Raw genomic sequence first — 15758 nt, 5'->3', positions numbered from 1 at the left:
TTAGCATATTTTCACAAATATTTTCAAGGGTGTTAGTACTACACTAGATCCTAAATGCATATGCAATGAATTAGAGCATCTAGTGGCACTTTGATAACCGCATTTTGATATGAGTTTCACTCCTCTTAATAGTACGGCTATCTATCCTAAATGTGATCACACTCACTAAGTGTCTTGATCACTAAAACAAAATGGCTCCTACATTTTATACCTTTGCATTGAGCCTTTTGTTTTTCTCTTTCTTCTTTTCCATGTTCAAGCCTTTGATCATAACCATGCCATCACCATTGTCATGATCTTCATCATTGCTTCATCACTTGGAATAGTGCTACCTATCTCATGATCGCTATGATGAACTAGGTTAGCACTTAGGGTTTCATCAATTAACCAAAACCAAACTAGAGCTTTCAAGTGCCCACATCCTCATTGAAGCGCACTTTGGCTTTTTTGGTGTTGACGTACTGGTTGGCGGTCGTAATCATCTCGCCAATCCCCGTGGGCGGCTTGCGGTTGAACTTGGAGCGGAGATCACGGCGATGGAGTCCTTGAACAAAAGCGGTGATGACCTCAACGTTCATAATGTTGGGAATACAATTCCTCATCTCGGAAAAGCATCTGATGTAGCTATGGAGGATCTCGAACAGCTTCTGGTAGATGCGGTTCAAATCATGCTTGGTGCCCGGCCAAGTACACGTACCCATGTAGTTGTCGATGAAGACCTTCTTCAGCTCTTCCTAGGATCCGATGGAGTCTGGGGCAAGGCTTGTGAACCAGTTCATGGCGGTTGGTGTGAGCATGATGGGAAGATAGTTCGCCATGACACTGGTATCTCCTTCGACAATGTGCACAGCAGTGGCGTAAGCCTATAGCCACTATGTGGGGTTCATCCTTCCCTCGTAGGGCTTGACCCTAGTGATTTTGAAACCACGGGGCCACTGGAGTGTTCAAAGTGCCCTCGTAAATGCTAGGGGGCGTTTGGGGTTATCGGCACCGTGATCTGCAGCATTGCCGGCGTTGAGCGGCTCAAGAGCTGAGTCTAGGTTACCAAACTCTTGCTCGTACTCTTGACGGTGGCGTACTTCTTCTTCATGGCAACCAAAGCGGCACTCATCAATTTGTCATCGCACGTCTCAAAGATTGTTGAGGTGGACTGGGACGTCCTGGTCGACCTCCTGGTTGTGCTGGCGAGGGTGTTCAATGCGGTTGCCCCTGGCTCCCCCCTGGAGGGGTTGCCTATCGTCGCGGTGCTGGTTGGTAAAACGACTTGGGCGTCGATCAGATCTTGGCACGGTTGATCGGCAAATTGAGCTTGTGGAGTATGAAGGTCTTTGAACCTGGTGGATCTTGTTGTCCTAACAGTGCGTCGCTTTAAGCATGGTGGCGACCTTGGTGACCTCTGGTGTCTATGGGAACCGGGCAAGTTCGTTGGCGGCCACAGCCAAGTTGGCGCTTAGGGTCTTCAAGACATCGTGGCCATCAACACGGACAAACTCATCGTCAAGGTTGCGTTGGAGTTGGCGTGGCCTTCCTTGCAAGTCGAGCTAAGCCACGGCCATCGCAAGGGCAACCTTGTTTGCTTGGCGCTGCACACGGTTGACGTTCCTATTGACACGGGCGGCACGGTCCTCTTCGGTTTCCCCTTCCTACGGGGGGCTATCGACGCTGACGTTGAAGATTGCGCCCCCACGGAAAAGAGGGAGAGGAAGTTGTTCGGCGGTGGTTTCGGCGATAGTCTCCGTAGAGCCCTAGGACTCGGAGTCTGGATTCTCCTCCAAGATGGTTTGTAGGGATGCTCCAGGGCATCGGTCTACATGTAGCATGTTGACTGTCGGTGAGGGTAGGTCAACAATCTGGTCGGTGAGAGGATGAATATCTCCCGCCTGGTCGGCAAATTTGCCACTTAGGGCATCTTAAAAGGCGGCAGCGACGTTGGTGAGCCCAAAGGGTAGGGCCGTAACCCCTAGAGTTTCCTGAGTAGCCTCCATTAGATCTAGATCGAAGGGTGGTCGGCACTAAACCAGAGTGGTCAGAGCTGATTCTGTGATAGAGAGGCAATCGGCGAGCTTCTGGCCGACCTGATCGATGGATGCGATCATATCGTCGTTGTTGATTTGTCTCCTCTGGTAGTGGGGGAGCGGGCGGCGAGTTGTCGGTGAGGACGACCTTGGAAGCGATTTCGAGATCGGATCTACAGTTGCTGGCGTTGGGGTGATCGGCGCAGTATTGATCTGCACCGGCTCGATGAGCTCTCCGACTCCGTCAGCGTTGATGATCCACGAGATCGATCCAACTGTGAAGATCTGGCTGGGTTGTGTGAGGGACGAAGAGATTGCAGAACGTACCATCTTGTTCGATATAGAAACAGCACGCACACCCCTACCTGGTGCGCCAACTGTCGATATAATATCATCGGCAGTCCTCCGAGGGGTATCCCATGAAGGTAGATTGATCGGCAGAGATGCGTGTAATCAAGAACAAGAAGGCAACTGAGACACACTAGTTAGACAGGTTCAGTCCGTCAATATGACGTAATACCCTACTCCTATAGTCTGTTGGATTGTATTGGCTATCGTATGATATTGCATGAGTTTGGAGGGGGTCTCTGCCCGCCTTATATAGTTCGGGGGCAGGGTTACAAGTTGGTTAGATCTAGGAGATAACCAGAAAGTAATAACAGATTACATGAATCATGGGATCAGACGTATCCTAACAGATCTCGTAGTATCTTCAGGATATCTTCCCAGTGTCTTACGGGTGGTGCCGAACAGTGTCGTGCCCCTCAAGGCTTCGTCTTGTGGGCTAGGCCGCTCCTGGGGGCGCAGCCCATGTGGTCTGCCGTGGGTATCCAGGGTCGTACTCCCACAGGTGGCGTGCGGCTAGGGCAGGGGCGCGCACGTGAGGGAGAGAGGGAGGAGGAGGCGGCAATAGAGAGAAGGGGTAGGGGAATAGATTATTGCTTAAGATTGAAAGGTTACATTACCGATCTATTTATAGTTTGGGAGACTTAGCCGCTAAGCAATCTAAATTTAACCTCCAAGGAACTAAGGAAAGCTAAAGAGGCCTTATAGATTTGGACTGCTTTCACTACAAGTATATATTTATTTATTTTCTAATAAATCCTAATCTATTTTATCTAAGCAAATCTCTTATTTATTCTCCTACTTTTTCTAACTTTCCTATTTTATTCTGGATTGGCTCGGATATCAAAAGATCTCGAGGCGGTGGCGACGCTGCCCCTGGCCACGCACCCCTTAGGCCGAGTGCCGAGCAGTCCTGTGGCCGGCTAGGGCTTGGTCCTAGGCCTCGCCTGGCCCATTTGTCAAGACATGGGGTGGGGGTCCCATTTAGGACCATGACATAAGTGAATAATAAACACGCACTACCATTATGAGACATAATGTAAAGTGAGTCCACAAATTTGCATATAAATCATCCACCATATCATTATGATAGATATTCTAAGTAACACATTAAATTTGCACAATTATAAAATATAAGCTAAAAATCTGTTAAATGTACTTCTAAATTCCCAACATATGATTACTTGATTTATGTTGTTTTTCTAAATTCCCCAGTAAGAGTCTATGATGGTTAGTTCTTTCTTATTTTTTTAATTGATAATTTTTAGAGTAAAGTTTATGGCCGGTCCTCAAACTTGTATGGATGTGTCATCCCGGTCCCTAAACTCAAAAAGTGTGCCATTTTGGTCATTAAACTCTGTTTAGGTCTCATATTCATCCAAATGGGCCTGGACCCACATGTCAGATCTATCTCTCATCTCTCACCTCGCTCATGGCAAGGGTCAACTCGTCGTTGTGCCGCTGTTCGGTGCGGCTGCGCGGCAACGACAGTGGCTACTCGCCCATGCACCTACGCGGCAATGGCATCGGTGCTCGCCCACATGCCTGTGCGTGGCAGCTGCTCACCTCGACAAGTTTGAGGACCAGCCATGAACTTTACTCTAATTTTTATGATGTATCTTTTTGTTTGACGCGACCGGCAAGGATTAATGTGACGACTTTGTTGGAGACCTCCAATTAGTAATACTAGATGAAGTTATGCAAAATTTTGAAGAGATTCCCAGTATGTATAGAAGTAGTATGAAAATTAAAGCTTGGTTGGAGCATTGTCCAACACATGCTTATGATTCCATAAGCGAACTGAGCCTAGCTGAGTTGGTTGGGTTTCTTGTGGTGGAATCTGTCCACCCGGGTTCAAGTCTTCGACTTAACACGGGTGCTCATATTTTTTAGATTTATTCTACGAATTAACAGCGCTATGCTTTCAGTGGTAGGCGATGTGCTCGTCGACAGCGAGGCGTATGTGGTGACTTTGTTAATCTCGAGATTTGTCGGTCCAACGCGTCTGCGTCTGTAATGGTGTCTCGCAAAAAAAATGCTTATGATTCTATAAAATATAAAGAGAACCGTCCCAGAACCGTATTGAACATGCATGCCCTCACTATGGGTCGTTGATCGAACCAGCACCAGCAGGATGGGATTTGGGATATGCTATGCCTATGCTATGCGTCCTGCGTGTTTTGTGGATATATGCTTGTTTGGATCGGTACCTGAAAATGACGCCTGGGCCAGGCAGCTTCCCAGGCCGTCGATTTCCAGCGCCTGGGGCAGGATTGACCTGCCTGGGCGGGGCTCCCCAGGCGAGGCCGGGATCCAAACAAGCCCAAGCCAACAAGTACGTGGTCGCGTTCATGCATGCATGGCGAGCTAGTAGCTAGTCTGAAATTGGTATATTCCGCTCGTAGCTTCTAAATTGTGGAGGTGGATAGGGCAGAAGGGTCAAAGGCACGTCGTATGCCCAAGCAGGCGAACGGAATCTTTCAAGTGCAAGGAGTTGAAGAAACGTACGTAGAAAAGACCACGCAAGGAGATACCGGGCGGTGGTGAGGAGAAGGGATCGATCAATTAAAAGTCAATCCATCTGCCCAGGCCAACAAGGATGAGAGAAGGACACGGCCATGGTCAGCGGGCCCCAGCCATACCTTTTCGTTCGTTCCACAGACCAACACCGCCGACCATGGTCAGCGGGGGCCAGCCAGCCATACCTTTTCGTTCGTTCCACAGTAATTGCCTGTTTTAACGCACGCCACCGCACCAACCCATTACAATCAAACACTGTGACCACACGCATCGTCGCGGGTTGACTTCTTCGCTTCCCCTTCCCCCTTCGCCTCACCTATAAAACGAGCCTTCCATCGCTCTTCCGCTTCCATTCGTTCGACTCCCATCTCAACAGATCGTTACCGTCAACCTCGCTCCTCCGATCCGATCACAAGCACAAGCAGCGAGCAGCGACCACACCCCGCAGCATGGAGGTCTCGTCGTCCTCGGCGGCGGAGGTCCCCCACTATTTCCTCTGCCCGATCTCGCTGGAGGTCATGCGCGACCCGGTCACGCTCGCCACCGGCATCACCTACGACCGCGCCAGCATCGAGCGCTGGCTCTTCACCGACGGCCACGCCACCTGCCCCGTCACGCGCCGCGCGCTGGCGCCCGCCGAGATGGACGCCACGCCCAACCACACGCTGCGCCGCCTCATCCAGGCCTGGTGCGCCGCGCACCAGGTCGAGCGCTTCCCCACGCCGCGCCCGCCGCTCGACTCGTGCCGCGTCGCCGCGCTCCTCGACGAGGGCCGGCACGGCGGGGACCGCCAGGGGGCCGCCGCGCTCAGGGAGATCAAGGCCGTCGTCGCCGAGAGCGAGCGCAACAGGCGCTGCGTCGAGGCCACGCCGGGCGCCGTCGACTTCCTCGCCTCGCTCGTCGCCAAGCACTCCTCCACGTCTAACGACTCTTCATCCAAGCGTGCCAGCGGCCAGCAAGACGCCGCCGACGACGACTTCGTGCTGGATTCTCCGACCTCCACGAGCTCGCCGGCGGAGGACGCGCTCGGCGTCCTCTACTCGCTCAAGCCCTCTGAGAGGAGCCTTGCCCAGATCATGGAACGGGACGGAGACTTCCTCGACGCGCTGGCGTCCGTCCTGCGCCGCCCGAGCTACCGGTCGCGCGCCTACGGCGTCCTTCTCCTCAAGGCGATGACGTCGGTCTTGACGCCGGCGCGGCTCATGACGGTGAGCGCCGGCCTGGTGCAGGAGGTGGTGCGCGTGGTCTCGGACCGGGTGTCCTCCAAGGCTGTCCGGGCGGCGCTGCACGTGCTGTGCCGCCTCTGCCCGTGGGGCCGGAACCGCGTGAAGGCCGTCGAGGCCGGCGCCGTGGCCGCGCTGGTCGAGCTGCTCCTCGACGAGGGCGGCCGCCGCGTCTCCGAGCTAGCCGTCGTGGCCATCGATCACCTCTGCGGCTGCGCGGAGGGACGGTCGGAGCTGGTCGCGCACCCGGCGGGGCTGGCCGTCGTGTCCAAGAAGGTCATGCGGGTGTCCGTAGTCGCCACCGAGAGCGCCGTGCGCGCGCTCCACGCCGTGGCCAAGCACTCGCCGACGCCCTCGGTGCTGCAGGAGATGCTCGCCGTCGGTGTGGTGGCAAAACTGCTGATGGTGCTGCAGGTCAATGCCAGCGAGAGGGCCGGTCTCAGGGCAAAGGAGATGCTAAAGACACACGCTAGGGTTTGGAATTTGGAAGGACTCCTCCAAACATACCTGAGGGATTCTTACCCTTGCTGATATGTACACAATATACTACTACATCATGTACATTACATTGATATATTTGTAGCCAAAAGGAGCGCACATTTTGATTCTCCTTTTTAAAGTTTGTCTATAAATCATTTTAGTTAGCACATGTGTACAAATTCTTTCATGTTTCAAAAGAAAAAGAATGTAACACGTTCTAGCTCACGTCCTCTAGAGAGACATATATACTCTCCAAAGTGGAAAATGTATATATTGGGAGATGTAGGTCCTTATATTAGTGTACATTTCGAATAAATAAAAAATTGTACATTCTTCAATTTCATTTCATGTACTAAGATCGCGCACGTGTTTAAGTATCTCAGTTTGTACTAAGATTTCCAAAAAAGAAAAGAAAGATGGGTATTATATTATATGATATTAGGTAGAAATATGCTATCCCATAGGCTAATTATTATTTAACCGAAATGATTTTTGAGATTTACCCTCTCCGTCCCCAAATAAATCAATTTCTATAATCCGTGCCAGTTAATTTTTTTAAGTTTGACTAACTTTACATAAAAAAAATAACAACATCTATGTCATAAAATTAGCACCAAATGAAAATATATTTTATGATAAATCCAATGATATTAATTTGATACCATAAGTCTTAATGTTTTTTTCAAGAAATTCGGTCAAAGTTTAAAAAGTTTGACTTAAGACAACTCCAAGAATCTATTTATCCAGGGACAGAGGGAGTACTCAGAAGTTAGAACTACTGTATCTTAAGGCCCTGTTTGGTTTTCATAAGTCAGGTGACTTATTAAGTCAGGTGACTGAAAACCAGTGACTTATAAGTCATGCTTGTTTGGTTGTAGATGACTTATAAGCTCATGCCTGTTAAGTGAAATGTGTGGGTCCCACGTGAAAAAGGGTGGCTTATAAGTTTTAAGCAGGGGTGAACCAGCTTATTTCTTATAAGCAGGGGTGACTTATAAGTTGGTGGTGTTTGGCAAAATCAGTCACTTATTTCACTTTTTAACTTATAAGTAGGTGACTTATTTGAAACCAAACAGATCCTAAATAGAATTGAAGTTGTAAATCATCCTTTCTAAAATTTGTGAACAAACAATATGTGTAAATGGTTATTTAAAATATTTTAATACTCAAAATCTGGATTGGGTGCGTGGAAAGTCGGTGCAAGATTATCCCACGTTCCTACATTATTTTAGGACGTCCATGCAAGGATACGTTTCAGAAATGTAAATAAATTTTGTATTCGAATTCTTCGGGGCGTGTCTACTCATTGCTCGGGTGTCCTGGGGGCACGTGTCACCCGAGTGTGGATAGCCCTAAAATACCCGATTGATCATAGAAGCCAGGATCGAGTGTTTTGATCTACTTCAAGTTCAACACTCGATTGTCATGGATCTAGATCAATTGAATCAAAAAAATTATTCAAATAAAACAAAAATATTAAATAAACAAAAAAATAGCCACAATTGAAGCTAAATTGAAAATTTTCAAAGAGAAACCAAATAAAACATACAAAAAATAAAAAATAATCAGATAATTGTTAACCATTATCATTTACGACTCATCAAACACATAACTTATATTTAAACAAAAATAGTAAAATATGATCTAATAAGATGCAATCTGCTCTTGTTAGAGGAATAGATCTACGTGGTGTTTGGTTGCCCCTCCTAAATTTTAGTCGTTGTCCCATCGAATATTTGGACATATGCATGGAGTATTAAATATAGATTAATTATGAAACTAATTGCATAGTTTGCGACTAATTTGCGAGACGAATTTTTTAAGCCTGATTAGTCCATGATTTGACAATGTGATGCTACAGTAACACATGCTAATGACGGATTAGTTCGGCTTAAAAAAATTATCTCGTGGAGTACTGACGGATTATATAATTTATTTTTTTATTAGTATCCGAACACCCAATACAATATCCTCCCGATATAACTCTTAAATTTTAGTCACCGGATCCAAACACCACCCTATCAGCCTGTTCGGCTAGGCTTATACGACCGTATACGATCGTGGATTATAAGTTAAAATAGTATTTTTCTCCTACACCAAACCAGCCAAATCAGCCGGCAGTAAATAATCCACTGTCATTTACTAGGAAACGAACAGTTGTAATATACAAGATGATCATAGTTATTAGGACCGGACCGAACATCGAACCGGTGAGGCTATCGGTTCACTGGTTCACTGGTCCAACCGTTAATAACCGGTTGAACTGCCGGTTCGATAGTTTTGGACCGAATGAATTGAACCGCCCATAATTACTTTGAACCGGTGCAATATAATAATATATAATACTAGATAATTAGTAACATATAGTTGATCACGTATACAAATAAGATGATAAAAAACACAATTATATAACCTGCTTCTCGCTAATTGGTGCTCTAGATTTGATTCAACACATATAAAAAAATGTGTATGAAAACATATAATATAATTTGTACAAAAATGACTAGGATAGTAATTTAAATATTCATTGTTGCAAAATAATCTCGAAAGGTAAAATAAAGTGCACCATTGCGAAGAACTCGTTAAGATAATCAAAATAGATATACTATTTATCTTATTTAGAGCTCATTTGAAAAAGTTATGAAGTTATGCAATTTAAAAGTCAACCGAGCCTGGAGTAGTGCACCACGCATGCAACATTCAAATTCCAAAGCAGCAGCCCAGCGGGCCCAGCGGTGGCAGGCGCACGCACTCGGCACTCCACGTCTCCACACGGCACCAGCTAGGACCACGCTGTAGCAGCATGCACGTACGCTATCAGCACGGACCCGGACGGTTCATAAGGAACCGGCCGATTCACCGGTTCCGTAAAAAATTGGCCGGTTCAACCAGTTTTTAGCGATTCAATTGCACATATGGTCTTTTAAATCAACCGAACCACTCTAGGCTATGGTTCGATGGTCGAACCGCCGGCGATGTGACGATCTACACCTGTAGCAAACAGCATGCACTGCACCTATAGGCAATGCACCTGCCGCAGAACGTCATGCACTCCACCAGCCGTGAGAAGCAGGGAGGTCAGATCAGGCCGCGCATGGCAGAAGATGCCTCCCAGCTCAGCAACAAAGAACGTAGGATTCGAGAGACGAGTGGCGGAGGAGCAGGATTTCGTGCTGTCTCATCATCGCCAAATGGGGAAGTAATTAGGCTGTCTCCACCACAAAGAACTAAACCCAATTCCAAACCTAAAATAGATTTTCAACATAATATCTAAAGATTTCAATAAAATATTTATATAGAAGACTTATTTTAAGTGTTAGGAGAGATATAAATCAAATCTGAGTATTCTTCTTTCTAGAAACATATTTATAGAAAGACTTGTCTTTTGGGTCTTGTTATTGAAAAAGATAAAAAATAAATATTAAACTATTTACATGTAGTGATACTTAAAGAACAAATGATCTTATATTTTAGTCACCGACAGACGCTTGAATGTGAGCAACCTGCTGCCGATTGCATTAAACGCTACCTACACTACACAGGGAATGTGAGACCACCCTGCCACCTTGGACCCCGCGAGCGCTTGGTACATGGCCTCTGTTGTTAGCGCAGGATCGACGGCCAGCAGATCGAGTGACAGGAGCGCCAGAATCACCCGAGGCCATGTTCGCTCCTAAAAAATGCACTGTACAAATGGCGTGTTTGCCGGTTAGGTTAGTTTTTGGGCTGGTTTGAGCTAGCTGGTGCTGGTTTGTTGTGAGAGGAAAGCACTGTTAGCTGATTGAATAAGCCTGGTTGAAACCAATAAGCGAACAGGGTGAAAAAGAAGATTCCTCATCACATTAAATTTGTGGTACATGCATAAAGTACTAAATGTAAATGAAATCAAAAACTAATTACACAATTTGGTTGTACTTTACGAGTCGAATCTTTTGAGCCTAATTAGTCAATGTTTGGACAATAATTCATAAATACAAACGAAACACTATAGTAACGCATTAATTATTTGCCCACTCAAATCCGGGAACTAAACGTGCTCGGAGTGTAAAAATAAAGATTTACGGTATATTTTATGGCCCTACAGATCTATTCACCCGTACTTATTTTTTTTTGGAGGCTACCGTATCATATCTGGGTCTTGTTTAGTTAAAAAAAGCTTTTTTCAAAAAGTACTACAGTAACTATTACATCGACTCTTGCGATACGTGTATGCAGTATTAAATATAGAAAAAAAACTAATGCACAGTTTGGTTGGAAATCGCGAGACGAACGTTTTGAGCCTAATTTCCATGATTGAATACTAATTGTCAAATAAAAACAAAAGTGCTACAGTAGCCAAATTCCCAAATTTTACCCAGCTAAACACAGTCCTACTATGCAACACTCAGATTCGGTGGCAGGATCCTACCGCCATTGACCAGTAAGCCAACATTATTAAATTATTCGAGCTGAACTTATACGATCGTATATGATCGTGGATTATAAATTGAAATAGTATTTTTCTCTCACATCAAACCAGCTAAATCAGCCAGCAGTAAATAATCCACGATCGTTTACGACGAAACGAATAGGCATTACCCGCTTCTAGATGACTTTAAGTAGCTAGCTGCCTAGCTGCACACTCACATCCTAGCAAGACATCAGAGCATACATGGACCATTTTAGCTACCATATATATAAGATAAGATTGTTTTTTTAAGGGAAAATGAATACAAGTCACATCCTTGGCTCAATTGGATCAATCTAACATGCATGACTTTTCCAGAGAGAGGGAGAGAGGAAACAGCACCGCTGAATGCCTCAATCTATCAGCTGTTCCAAACCCTTTCTGGCTTTCTCTAGTCTCCCTAGGAAAAAAAAGAAGACACTAAAGTCTTTATGAAGGTAATAAAATTTACAAGTTTGTCAGAAATGAAACAGCACAGCTGAACGCCTCAATCTGATTGTCTAGCAAAAAAAACAAAATGAAAGATATGCTTGTCTACATGTCTGTGAAAATCGCACGTCAGATGCCATGCATGTTCTCCCGGCTGAGCGAGGCGCTAGTTTCTGCAAGTTCAACATTCATATGTACAGGCTACGAATAAATCAAACTGATTGAAGAAGCTGCAACCAACACAATTAGTTAATTGGTTCAATTTTCAAAACAATGACCCGTTAAAACCATAAATGGACATTAATTGGGACCAACTAGTAAGTGGAGAGGCAGAGAAACAATAGTCAAATGCTTATCCTTGTTATTACAGCCCACCACAGTTATGCTGGTAACGATGATAGCTAGAGAGAAGACATTTCAGCCCACCGAAGTAAGATCTTCAATTCAGAGTTGACAGTGATCCTCAGTTACCAGCAAGTTTGACTACTCGCCGTTCAACTTTGATGTTCGATCGTAGTGTCCTTGTAGTTGTAGCAGGCAGCTGCAACTCTCTGCTACAATATGCAGAGACACAGACACGCTTCCTCTCTGCAGCCACATGCATGGATGTATCCTGGCAGGCGGCCGGTCAAATAGGTCAAAGCAAATAAAAGTTTCACACACATTGCATGAGTGCATGCTGCAAGGGAGCCTGCGAGGACATCACTGCCCATGTTTGATATTATTATGCAAATCAAACCTGCAACCGTAATACGATCAAAATTCCAAAGGACATGTGTCATGTTAGCTTGGCTGATAAATCATGGCTGAAATTATTATTGGTTAATTTATTGTGAGAGAAAAATATTATTCGTTGGTTGAAAAAAGTACGACTTATAAGCCAAACAAACAGGACGATGAGCTGCCGACCAAACTTATATATATATATATATATATATATATATATATATATATATATATATATATATATATATATATATATATATATATATATATATATATATATAAAATGTAAAGTGAACTTACGGCTATAGCAGCTAGAGAGATATGGTCGGTCCAACTACTCCAAGTCTCTCCAACGATATGGACATGTTCGCTTGTTTTATAATCCGTATTTTTCAGCTTGTTTTTTTAGCCGAAACAGTATTTTTCTCTCACAACAAATCAGCTAGAACGGTGTTTAGCCTTGTTTTTTGAGCGAAGCGAACGGGCCATATATAATAATAACTTCGATTCGATAAATAATATTATTGTATTATACTAGCTAGTCGGCAGCCCCGCTTGGGCAGCACGAGAGAAGAGCGAGATCGCGAAAGCGGTTTCCGAGCGACTGAATTTCTTCTCCATTAATTCTTCCTCGCCTAGATGTATGTCTGCACTGAGGTTGCGAAAGCGTGGTTCGCTGAATCTTTGCTCCGTTCATTAAAAATCGCCTACAGACGTGAAGGTCCGATCCCAGTTGCCGAAATATATTGCCAATATTATACGTTTATCAGCTGCAATTGGGATCGCAGGCCAGTCTATACTAGTTGTACCTGTACGTGCAATCATGCGTTGACGTATGGATCTCCATGCTCCATCAGTTTAGTTGCATGCTACGTGATGACACTGGATTTGCATTTTATTCAATCACTTTTAATGAAATGGATAATTTATTTGTGAGGTGCAGCTCTTAATTTCACTATTTGGGGGCCAATTAGCTCATTTATTATGCAAATCATTGTCTATACATGTTGTGTGCTGAAATTGGGATTGTTTGTGATAATTTCGAGCTCCAGGGGCCATTCTGAACTCTACCATTATAAGGCTTTTCCCCAACTCGAAAACACAGAGAGAGTATTCTGTTCTTTGCCTTGGGAGAGAGCCAGGGTTAGGGAGAGTAACCGTGAGGCTTTGATTTACCAAATCCACCACTAAAAGAGAGAGATTTGAGGGGGGTTTGGAGCTTCCACACAACTCCCACCTCTTGTATTTGCTCCATCTTATATCTTATGGAGAGTAATTCGTGCGGCTTGTAGCAGGCTGGTCCTTTATATCAAGAAGAAGAAAAAAACAATTAACCCCCTAAGCTCATTTTTCCTAGCAATAAGAAAACCCACCGATTTACTCTCTTAATTATATGCAAGATGTGTTCTACTGTGAGTCGTTTCTCGCAACCGTGCCGTCATTTGGCATGTGAGTATTTCATTAAGAGGTGGTGTTTCTAGCTTGAGTGCTTTTTGCTTCCCGTGTCCCGGGTTACTTTTCTGTGAGGGTGAGGGCGCCTGTACTGCGATGTTGCTATCTGGTAAACGTCAGTTTTATTAATCAAAAGCGAAGATATTGACATTTTTGCACTTTCACCACTAGCTAGGCGCCTACTGCAGATGAGTCAATACATGATTATATTAATATATCATATACAATACGGTGGGCTGTTACATGTATATTCATGTATAGCCAGCCATAGGAGGAGAGGTACAGAAAGGGGTGCTGCTGCCACGCCACCTATCCATCTGCCGAAAGGCTGTACAGTTCTCAAGGAGTGCTAGAAATATATGGAATATCCACCTGTGAAGATAGGTTAAAATTGAAAACAGCACAAGCAAAGAAATTACGATACCCGTATGTGAGGGTGTGTTTCCATATCTGTCTGACTAGCACAGGTGTCGTCCTTTCGACCAACTCGGTTTTAGTCCCGTCCGACACTGGTCCCTCAGGAGAGTGCCGCACAAAAGTCCCGTTCAAAGTTGAGAATTGGGACCAGAGACCAAACTATTGGTCATCGACGACCATTGGTAAATAATACTATGAAGCGTGTATACTGCAACATATAAAGTTTTATTTGTCAAATCTGCTTCTGATTACAAGTTTATCCATATTTTCTTCAAGTTTTCATTTCGAATATTGAAAGAGATTGCTGACGACGTTCAAAGTTATTAAAACATAACAACTGTGCATAATGACAGGAACCTTCCTCCGAAAACAGCACCACTCTGGAAAGGAAAGTCATCAACCTATTTGTGAGGTTGGATATATAGTAACTACGTATTTAATTGCAGACACCAGCTACTTTCAATAATAATAAAAAAGAGCTTAAGCTACAGCCTACAGGGAAGCTAGGGAAAAAGAGTGGTGAATTCACTTGAACTTCGATGCTCTCCAGACACATGGAATAATAAGATGAGCGATTAACAATTCTTCTTTGATCAAATTGTACAGTCAGCATAGACTGGTGGTAGACTGGTAGTAGTCTGTCAGCGGCCAACAATCGCAATTCGCACGCTGGTGGTCAGCCAAGTTCGTTGACTGGTCCACGCATGCATGCACTGATACTGATTGCTGCTTGGATCACTCGGAGGCAGGGAAGAAGCCCAGGCACAGGCAGGCCCCTGCTGCCCTATCCATCTCCTTTTTTCCCATGCCGGCCAACACACGTGCGTACTAGCTATAGATTCGGGTGTAGCGTACTACCTTGGCAGTCTTTTTTTTTTCTTCTTCGGAAAACAGAGGCACGTAACTATGCGGTTTCTTCCTAAACACCACCCGTCTCGATTCGTGACACTGCACAGTGCAGACCTAGTCTATGAACGAGATCACAAAAGAAGCAGCACGCAGATCCCCGAAGAAGTAGCAGCTGTGATCAGCTGACGATGACAAAGTCTTGGGCCTCTCAGCTGTTCAGCATGAACTAGCCGATGAACATGAAACCAGCGGCGAGAGGATTAATTAAGCCGGCCGGAGGCGAGATTGAGGCAACTCAACACGTAGGGCTGGTAGCGGTCCCTGTTCGTGTACTTTTCACTTGCTCAGCGCGCGGCAAAGCGCAAGCTGGTCAGCGTGGTTAAGTTGAATGGTCCACGCATGCATGCACTGATTCATTAATTCTTTCTCTCTTTTTTTTTTTTGCGAGAACACTAATTGATTAAACATTCATCACTCGGATTGGAGCTGGAAGAACAAGACCCGTCCAAGAAAAAATGCAATTCTAGCACAGTATCACATTTTAATATATTGAATTTGATTAATTATAGATAAAAAATATCAATATTTATGATCATTAAATAAATATCATTGGATTGATTACGAAATATATTTTTTATAATAAATTGATTCGGAACCATAAATATGAATACTATTAATTAAAAACTTAGTAAACTAGACACGTAGTTGTATTCTTTTTTCTAACCTAGTAGCATCTCCGATCATTTTCTTCCTTCCCATGTCCGATCATTTTCTTCCTTCCCATGTCCGATCATTTTCTTCCTTCCCATGCCGGGCCACGTGCGCGGCAGTATTTCGCTCTTTTCCCGCGTCTGG

At 44.9% G+C, this 15758-nt stretch overlaps 1 protein-coding gene across 1 annotated transcript; it reads left to right on the top strand.

Annotated features, from left to right (window-relative positions):
- The first annotated feature begins 5257 nt into the window (after positions 1-5257).
- LOC136463496 (E3 ubiquitin-protein ligase PUB23-like) lies at positions 5258-6856 on the top strand. The gene has a single exon (XM_066462490.1). The coding sequence runs from the start codon at positions 5330-5332 to the stop codon at positions 6632-6634; it is 1305 nt and encodes a 434-aa protein (XP_066318587.1). The 5' UTR covers positions 5258-5329; the 3' UTR covers positions 6635-6856.
- Positions 6857-15758: the final 8902 nt, after the last annotated feature.

This window comes from Miscanthus floridulus, chromosome 7 (genome assembly GCF_019320115.1).
Source record: "Miscanthus floridulus cultivar M001 chromosome 7, ASM1932011v1, whole genome shotgun sequence".
Taxonomy (NCBI): Eukaryota; Viridiplantae; Streptophyta; class Magnoliopsida; order Poales; family Poaceae; genus Miscanthus; species Miscanthus floridulus.
This window is presented reverse-complemented; position numbering and strand designations above follow the sequence as displayed.

Coding starts and splice junctions, on each gene's coding strand:
- LOC136463496 (XM_066462490.1), top strand. CDS start 5,330: ATGGAGGTCTCGTCGTCCTCGGCGGCGGAGGTCCCCCACTATTTCCTC.